Source organism: Mobula birostris, chromosome 9 (assembly GCF_030028105.1).
Source record: "Mobula birostris isolate sMobBir1 chromosome 9, sMobBir1.hap1, whole genome shotgun sequence".
NCBI classification, from domain to species: domain Eukaryota; kingdom Metazoa; phylum Chordata; class Chondrichthyes; order Myliobatiformes; family Myliobatidae; genus Mobula; species Mobula birostris.
Window position 1 is genome coordinate 136,801,029 of NC_092378.1, and position 10,086 is coordinate 136,811,114.

The 10,086-nt window shown below is 39.3% G+C and overlaps 1 protein-coding gene across 1 annotated transcript; it reads left to right on the forward strand.

The window, feature by feature from the left end:
• Positions 1 to 368: 368 nt before the first annotated feature.
• Positions 369 to 7,024, forward strand: dexi (Dexi homolog (mouse)). Its single transcript, XM_072268943.1, has 2 exons — positions 369 to 1,174; positions 6,340 to 7,024. Exon 1 carries the CDS (start codon positions 589 to 591, stop codon positions 856 to 858), a length of 270 nt encoding a protein of 89 aa, XP_072125044.1. The 5' UTR covers positions 369 to 588; the 3' UTR covers positions 859 to 1,174; positions 6,340 to 7,024.
• Positions 7,025 to 10,086: the final 3,062 nt, after the last annotated feature.

Genomic DNA, 10,086 nt, shown 5'->3' on the forward strand with positions numbered 1-10,086 from the left:
GAACGTTATCACTAAAACTAAAATATTCCGAGAGTAATGATGTAGTTGAACTGTACGTTTAAATTAAACGGTTTATGCTGGTATTGATGGCGATGACGTGTACTGCACGCGACAGCCTTGCAAAACAACCTATCTTGCTCGTCAAAGGGGGCGGGGCGGGAGCTTGAGGGCGGGTGGTGCGTCAGGTAGGGCGGGATCATCGCTAGCGTGTCACTTGATCGACGTTATAGCAAGCCATTCAGAGCCACGGCGCGGCGCGGAGAGAAGGCAGGACGAACTGTGTCGTCATCATGCGATTGACGTTGATGCTAGCCATTCAGGCGCAGGCGACGCGCGGAAGGAGGCGGGGTTTTTCCGTGTGAGTGTCCCCCGATCAAGCGGAGAAGGAGGGAGGAAGCCAATGAAAAGCGCAAGGGAGGCGGAAACCTGAGAGCGCGGGGGGAGGGGCGGAGAGAGACCCGGCCTAACGCCGCGGATGGCTCAGTGAGAGAGCGGTGGACCGAAGGGCATCGGAAAGTGAGGGCCTCTCTCTCCCCTCGCCCCGCCTGCTGCAGTACTAATTCGCCACCCGCTGCCACCTTGAAGCCTATGACCGCCTCTGTTTACGCTGATCTCGATTCGCTGGAGTCGTTCCTTGATGAGTTGCCCTATATGTTTTACGTGGGATTGTTTTTTGTGAATGTGCTAATCCTCTACTATGCCTTCCTGATGGAGTACGTCCTCTTCAATGTGGGAATTGTCTTCCTCCCCGACGACTTCGACCAGGCTCTAGTTGACCTCGGGGTCTTGTCGGATCCGGCATCGGTTGTCTATGACACAGACGGCGAAGTGGATGTCTTCGATGGCTACTTCGATTAAAAGCAATAATAAACTCCCCCTCACATACTCACTTAATGATATCAATATTTTTTGCTTAGCACAGAAATGGGCAGTTACTGTGTATCAGATGAGAAAGACAAACGTTGGTTTGCCAGCAAGGCACTTGGTCGCTGAAGTACAGGATAATGGTCTGCCAGCCGTTTCTGTGGCTATTGTGGTCCGGTTGCCCTTTCATAATTGTGCCAAGATTGCAAATAATAATAGTATGGATTGCGATATATTTCAGAGCATTTATCTGTTTGTAATAATGGTCTTCATTGCAAAGCGGAACTGCATCTCCAGGATTAATTAAAGAGTAGGTATTTGCTCAAACTATCTGTCGACCCACGAACTCCAGGGAATTGCAATACACTGCATCGCACATCGTTGAAATTTGTGATTTTTGCAGTCTTTTTAAAATCTACATTAATCATGTTCTTTATATAACAGGTTTACATTATGAAACATGTTTATTTGCGGTTATTAATATATTCCCATTCTTTTAACAAGGTTTTGGATAAATCTGATGGGGTAATCCTGCGTGCATTAAATATTTGTAAAGTGCATAGTAACTTAGAATATTTTCAATTTAATCTAAAAGAAAATATTGTGCTTTATGGAAGTTAATCATTCTGCAAGAGGGCAATGAGGTTTTCTTGAAAGAAGCCCAGATAAAATAATTAAAACGTGTTGAGTAATCTAGAGGTATTTTAATTGAGCCTTGCACCTGCCTGTCTCAATATGTCTTGATTTCTTCCGAGTCGTTAGTGATAAATGTAATGGTGAGTCTGCTTTCCCTGGGAAATGGAGTCAGGCTGCAAGTGGGTGGGACTAAACAACTGCAATGTAACAGCCTATCCACGTTCTGAGAAGCAGACCTAGTGTTCGTAGCAAGAAACGCACTTAGATGAGATAGAATAACTGGTTTTGGATGGTAGAATTATCAAAATAAAACTTGATGATATCCAAGGGTTGCCATTCTTTTTAAAGATTAATCCAATCTGCTAATGAATTTATTTTTAAAATGAATTGGAATTAATCAGGATTTAAAAAATGCTATTGCTGAACTGCATTGACCAGTACGGTATTGAGTGACTTGAGTTTAATGGGGCTGAATTATTGTATTGTTGCTTTAATAATTAAAAGTTAAGTTTCAATTGTCTCACTGAAAATAAAAGCATTACATTGCATAATATCTTCCATCCTACTTTAAACTGGAAATTGCAGCCCCCTTAGTCTCATTCATCCTACACTCAGTGGCCACTTTATTAGATACAGCTGTACACCTTTTTAATGAAAACATCTAACTGGGCAATCATGGGGCAGCAATGCAATGCACGAAAGCATTCAGGCATAGTCAGGAACTTCAGTTGACATGTCATTCTAACAGTAGATCACGTTTACTATTGGAAGTTCTAACTTTATTTTGTATTCAACGTATTGATCTACATGTCCTCTTCTTATGGGTCCCTGTACAGAGAGGGACATTAGTGGGTTGATTGTTCGGCCAAAAAAGCTGTTAAAACTTCAACTGTGGGTATAGACCTTCCACTTAGCAAATCAGAAGCTAAGGGGTTGGTAGGATTAAGAATTAAGGGGTTATGGCAAAACTTGTGGGAAAATGAGCTTAAGGGGAGACACCTTTACAGAATACACAAAACTTTTGGGTTGATGAGAGAAGGGGGTAAAACAAGGAAGGAAGGACTTGTATTGACTCTACAGAATTGGGCATACTATGCTCTATTATTCATTGTATCTTGTAGGAAAACATCACTCTGGGTTGTGTGGGTTTTGTCATGAAACAGTTGAACTCATTCTATTACAGTGTGAAGCAAAAGTAGAAAGAAATCAAATACAGGTTTCACTACTATTTGGGGGTTGATAGTTTTCATTTTTAAAAGATTTTGAGTGACTTTAATTCACGGTATTGTCTTTCACTACTTACAATCTATAGGGCTTTTTGGGGTAAGTGGGTTTTCATTTGATAAAGAACTAGTAGGGGTTTTATTTCCAACTCTCTACACCACACTCTGGTTCAGTTGGTGGTAGTAATGCACCTTTAAGTTGGACTGCCAATTGTCATTAAAAGTTGTTAGAAGAAGAGGTTCAGTCATTGTTCAGACCAAATGTCAGAATGAGGAAGAAGTGTGATCTAAGTGACTTAGACTATGGAATGATAGTTGATGCCAGGTGGGGTGGTTTGAGTATCTCAGAAACTGCTGATTCCCCTAGGATTTTCACACGCAATAGTCTGTAGAGTTTACGGAGACTGGTATGAAAAGCAAAAAAAAAAAAAAAAAAAAAAAAAAAATCCAGTGAGCCGAGTTCTGTGGGTGAAGATGGCTTGTCAATGAGAGAGGTCAGAGGGGAATAGTGATAGTAACTCAAAATACAATGTGTTACAACAGAGGTGTGCAGAATAGCATTTATAAAGACACAACATGTCAAATCTTAAAGTGGATGGGTGACAGCATCAGAAGACCACACCGGGTTTCACTCCTGTACCTAATAATGTGCCCACTGAGTGGAAGTAACCCCTTAAGACATCTGCATTCCCCAAATTACAGTATCTTGATTATCCTAAAATTTAATATTGTCATTATCATCAATTGTGTTTCAGTTGCTAAGGCTGAAGCTCTGAAACTCAGTCCCTCCAAAACTTTTTTCTTACTATCTACTTCCTTGATTGAACTTTGTTTCTGTCCTGTGAAGTGGCTTGGATCATTTTTCTTCATTAAGGTTGTTATGAAGGCTAAATACAGCAGTCCATCCCGCTGTCAACAGCAGTAAACAAAAAAATGCAATCTTTTATTACTCTTGTAGTTGCGTGATGATCAGGTAAATTGTGGAAAGCTCACAAGTTGTTTAACTGATAATAAAAATGGGAAATGTTAGAAATACTCAGCAGGTCATTCAGTTTCTCTTCCCACAGATGCAGCCTGACCTGAGTATTCACAGATTTTTTTGCTTATTTTTTCACTTTTATCAAACGTATTATTCATCTGTACAATTGAGCTGTATTCTAGAGAGAGAAATATTTTATTAAATTACCACACACAACAGTAAGTATTAATGCTGCCTGCAAATGGGAAGGATGGACTAAAAAAATTGCCCTCTGAATTCAATTCAGAATACTTATTTCAGAATCAGATTAACGTAGTGTGTGAAATTTGTTGTTTTGTGGCATCAATATGGTGCAATACAGTAAAAAATTATACTAAATTACAAAATAAATTAATAGTGCAAAAGAGAAGTAGTGAGGTAGAGTTCATGGACTGTTCTGAAATCCGATGGCAGAGGGGAGAGAAACTGTTCTTAGAATGTGTGTAGGCCTTCAATGTCATGGTCAATACCTAATAACACGTGGCTTATTATGGCCTTATATCAAGGCACATTTAACTTTCTATCCTGCCAAGCAATTCAAGAATTGAAGAAAACAGTATAACTATTGACCTACATCATAATGTGATATCTTGTAGTAAAGAGATAACTTTATCTTTCTTAAGAATGTGGTATTTGATGTTCATTTGTGCTGAACAACAAGGTGTTGAATTAATTTTCTTAAAGGCTTTATACAGGAAACAGCTGCTTTAGCACCTAATTTGTGCATAAAAAGTTGAATACTTATCTTCGCAAACTCCTTCACAGTACTTGTGTTGCCCAGTTGGATGCAATTGTTATAGGGGGAAGTTTCTCTGTTAGTTTCTTGTCTCCTTGGAACATTCTTGGTCTTCATTGGTACATTAGAAGAAATTTTTGAATTACTTTGGGTATCCCAATCTGCTTTCTTTAATCAATAATTAGGGGATTCAATAGTGCAGCAGTAACAGAGATATAAATAGCAATAACTAAAATTTAAGTCTAACAGGCATTATAAGATGCACCTGATCCTCACAGTAAACAAAGTTTCTCTCCCCCTCCCCCTCCTTGGAATGGGCAACTCAGTCTATACAATGCCTCGTGGCCCACTAACCATCCCAACACACTTCATAAATGCTTTTTTGTTTCCTGTATTTTTTGTAAGTGGTAAATGCTATTTTAAAACTGTTGGGTTGAACAGTGTTATTCTTGTGTTCCATGCAGACTTGCACGTTTGCTTACAGCCTTTCTCCCCCTTATTTCTATCTTTTATATATCAGTCCTTCCGTTCTGTCATCTTGCTTTGTCTTTGTTTTCGGTCATTGTGCGTGCGTGCCTCTGGGTCCCCATCTGTTATTTGAGTTCTCTCTGCAGAGATCTGCTATTCCACAGAGGTTAATGAAAAAAAATAATTTGAATAAGTCAGACACCAGTGCCTTATTTCAATGGGATCTTTTTGTCAGGCAAGGATAAAGATTTAGAAATGAGGACTAAACAAAGTTGAAAATGTATGTATCACTGGAGAAGGGGTTACGCCTTAAGCTTGTAAACAAAGCCAAATGCATTTTGCCGATTACTACGTTGGTGACAGATCAAGCCCGTTGTTACCTCACTGTGAAACTCCTGGCTTGTACTCTGAACATTTTGCATCATATTTTGTTTCAGGCCATTTTTTGAATATAGCGCCACTCTATCTGGCATCTAAAAATCAACTTGGACCAAGGGCAAATCAGTACTTGAAACTGTAATACAAATGCCGAGGATCTAGCATTGTTCTGCATTGGTCAGCTCCAAAGGGCTAATGTAGGTAGAAGGTGCAGGTATAGATTATTGTTTTGGGCAATTGAAATGTTTATAGCTAAAACAATAGTGGAGGAAGACTAGTTTTGTATTTTGCAATTCAGGGAGTACTTATGGATGAGCAGTCACATATTTGTTCTGAAGTAGAATAACACAACCTGGGCATTTTTAAACCACTACTGTAAACTTTGTACATTGGGTCTACAATAATGACTAAAGTATGTGCTGTAACAAAGTGATGCTTCAATCATATCTAATTGGCTTAAGGATGAACTAGTCTGCCTCCATGATTGCCTTGGAGAAACCAACAGGCATTCCGGAAACTATTCTAATATTTCCTTCAGCTTCTTTATTTTTATCTGGAAAATAATGGTACTGTACTTGTGCATTCAGAGCTGCTGAGAACAATAACTTGGCTTTGCACTTTCAATTTGGTTATGAAGGGCTGATCTCCCCAAATCAGTAAGATTAGTGTTTTTTTTAGTGCCGTGTAAATACTTATTATGTTGATTCTGTTTTATTTTACTGGTAAGGTGTTTCAATACATATCTGGAGATCTGTTGAACAAATTACTTATTTGCACTTAATATCCTGTTAATTTAACTATTGATGGATTCAACACCCCAAAGATTTAATAATCAAATCTGTCAGTAAAGTAGGCACAAGGAGAAATTAACTGGTTCTTTAGTCCTTGAATACTACAAACTAAGATCCTGAGATGCTCTTTGAGGGAAAGGAAGATCAATTCAGGATTGGGAGTGAAGTGTAAAGCAATCTAACACAATGTCCCTGTCTCTTTACTTGCACTGTGCCGTTCAACAGGATGGAAGAATGATACTTGGAGACGTTCAGCCTCAGGAGAGTCACTTTGAATCACACATGGAAGAAAAGGCCTAAAAAGGCTTTAAACGCCATATGGATTAGTTAACCATCAGCAATACAATGCAAGAGTTCTGTGCTGGATATCCAATCCCCATGCAAGGAATCATAACATTTCAATGTTTTGCACCGCTGCATCTCAACACTGAACTAAGTTGTCATGCATACACTCCTTGCAGCTTTTAGCAAGCTATATATGGGTTGAATATTACTGAGCTTATTGTAACACAAGGATTTACTTTATTCACGTTTCAGTATATACTAAGGCTGGAATGTAAGTGGGTTATCAATAACTTAATATAATTTACTGAATTAAAAGTCACATTTTTGTTACTGCCATTCTTGTGAATGATGTATGGTTAATCATGAATCTGTTATATTAAATATAAGGCATGCATTTAATAACTGATTTAATAATTTGCAGTGCCTGTTACACTTGTAGCTGGTGCAGTAGATTTGTATTTTCAGTGTTATAACTGTTATACTTACTTTCATAGCCCATGTAACATAATGTTATTTTAGTTTGAAAGTATTGCACAATCTGGTCAATGGATTTAAATATGTCCCTTGCATTTTTTTTTTCCCTGAACTTTTATTTCCACAGCAGCTGAAATTTCTATTGTCCTGGTAAGGATTTAAACAAAATAAAAACAAATTTCATAATGTTCCAGAAGCATTAGATTGTATCTTTTAATGACATTCTTCAGAATTTATCTATTTTGTTTGATAAACTATATTCACAGAGTACTAGATTCTAATACTAGATATACTGGGGTCCTTTTAACATCTGTCGGACGATGCTGAGGATGTTCTACGAGTCTTTGGTGGCCAGTGCGATCATGTTTGCTGTTGTGTGCTGGGGCAGCAGGCTGAGGGTAGCAGACACCAACAGAATCAACAAACTCATTTGTAAGGTCAGTGATGTTGTGGGGATGGAACTGGACTCTCTGACGGTGGTGTCTGAAAAGAGGATGCTGTCCAAGTTGCATGCTATCTTGGTCAATGTCTCCCATCCACTACATAATGTACTGGTTGGGCACAGGAGTACATTCAGCCGAGACTCATTCCACCGAGATGCGACACAGAGTGTCATAGGAAGTCATTCCTGCCTGTGGCCATCAAACTTTACAACTCCTCCCTTGGAGGGGTCAGACACCCTGAGCCAATAGGCTGGTCCTGGACTTATTCCCTGGCATAATTTACATATTACTATTTAATTATTTATGGTTTTATTACTATTTATTATTTATGGTGCAACTGTAACGAAAACCAATTTCCCCTGGGATCAATAAAGTATGACTATGATACTAGGGCGGCATAGTAGTGGAGCGGTTAGTGTAACACACGACAGCGACCTGGGTTCATTTCCTACTGCTGCCTGTAAGGAGTTTGTACTTTCTTCCTGTGACCGCATGGGTTTCCTCCCACATTCCAAAAATGTGTGGGTTAATAGGTCACATGAGTGTGATTGAACGGCCAAGCCAGGGCCTGTTGCCATGCTGTATCGCTAAAAAAAAAGTAATAGTTTCAGCTCAAACTTTCAACTGCAGTATTTGAAGTAAAGTTGAAGAAGTAATTTGAAAATAATGCAAGACATATGCACATATGAGTTTGTGTGTTTACATGAGCATTAATAATGCATTTACCAGTGTCTTATCACGAGGGAATTCATTAGTATTTGAAGAGGAGACTTAGAAATTGCTCTGCATCTCCAAAGCCATGTTAAAGCTGCAATGTGTGTTTTGTCTATGCAGTATTCTGACGTACATGAGGCCCAAGGTATTAACATCAGCCTTGCACAGACCAATTCTCTGCTAGTTCCTTATCAGTTAAAAGGCCTATTTGTAAGTGGACTAGAAGACATGACTGGAGCGTTAGCTGATTGGGGAGTGGGAGAAAGACACAACTGTCTGACTTTGCAGGGTCGAGCACAATCAGCGCAGAGTCCAACGTAGGTGGGAAGCTTATGAAGTGCAATGCAAGGCCTTGCTGTTGGACAATCCACATCTGACTGATTGGTCACGAAGCAGGTGAGGTTGGAACAGATTAATCTGCTCTGCAATCTCTTTAAAAATGCTACATGAACATTCGCTTGTCCCAAAGGAAGGAACTGCAATCTCACAACCTGTTTAAAAGTTGCAGCTAAGCGAAACACCATTTCCCTCATTGAAAAAGATTATGGAATATTCAATACACTGTGTTTAGAGTTGTAGAGCCATATAGCTCGGAAAACAGGTCCCTTTTGGGCCAACTTGTTCAAGTGGATCATGTTGCCTAACTGAGCAGGTCACATTTCCTTCTATTTGTGCCATATCCCTCTAAACCAGGGGTTCCCAACCTGGTGCCCACGGACCCTTTCAGTTAATGGTAGGGGTCCATGGCATAAAAAAGATTGAGAACCCCTGCTTTAAACCTTTCCTATTCACTGTCTGTGCAGAAAATGTTGCTCCTCGTGTCCTTTCTAAATCTTTCCCTTTTCAACTTAAACCTATGCTCTCTAATTTTGGACTCCCTTACCCCCTTGCGGTCATTCATCTTATTTATGCCTGTTATTATTTTACACACCTCTATATTTTACACCCTTCAGCCTCCGCTGTAGGGAAAATCAAAGCCTATCCAGCCTCACCTTATAACTCAAACCCTCCAGTCACTGTATCATCTCATAAAACTTTATGGCCTTTACCAGTTTAATGACATCTTTTCTATTGCAAGGAAACTAGAAATGTTTTCCATACGTTATCTTTACTGAGTTTATTTAACATGGATCTGCTTACAATCATTTTGTAAGTATAGGTATGGATCGGATGGGATAGTTGAGTTGTAACAATATTAGTGAAAACAAGCTCCTAACCAGTGAAGGAGGGATTAAAGGGTGACTCTATGCATACGTAAGTAAGCAAGCTTCAAGGAGCATCTTACAGATAGGGAGGATAGTGGTGGGGTAGATAGAGACAGCAAAATGCCAGACTGGGGGAGATGCAGAGCAATTTAACCACAGGTACTAAAAGAAGGCCAAGAGTAATCTAACCTTTCTAGCCATTCAGAAAACATGAAAATATAAACTGCCAGTATTTGAGCAAATTTACATAAATTGTATCTTCCAGTCACAGGGAAAACCTCCCCTTAATACAATTGCATCAGGCTGCCAGAGTAGCATTGGGTGAAACTGAACAGCACTCACAATAAAGTTGTGGACAGATTTGCTCCTTGAGCTCACTTTACTCGTTTCCCTTTGGGGATTCTGTAAATTAATTTAATGCAACTCCTTAACAGTCAGAGAAACCCCAGGGGAGTACACCCACCTGTCTAGCCAGATTCAAACTATCGTAGAATGACAATGTTTCCAGATCAATGACTCAAATCCTGTTTTCTTGAAAGAAAATTATCTACAGGCAAATTAAGTGCAGGGCTGTTTTAGTAAATCTAAAAAAAAGTTTAATAAACACACCAGCAGTCAGTTCAATATTTGCTTCCCTTTATAATTTCTATTTTAGGGCCTCATGAGGGTAGATGATGTTACCAGAGTGCAGTGGAACATGTTTCAAATAGGATACATCGAAAAGGGTATGTACAATGAGAGTTAAACGTTACCTCTACTCTGCCATAACAAACATTGTTTAATCCCAACCTGACAGCAAAGTTTATCAGCACCAGTAAAGTGTTTTTCATTTTATATTTCAGTCACTTCTT

Bases quoted from the DNA above. Each gene is read 5' to 3' on its own strand.
- dexi (XM_072268943.1), top strand. From the start codon at position 589: ATGACCGCCTCTGTTTACGCTGATCTCGATTCGCTGGAGTCGTTCCTT.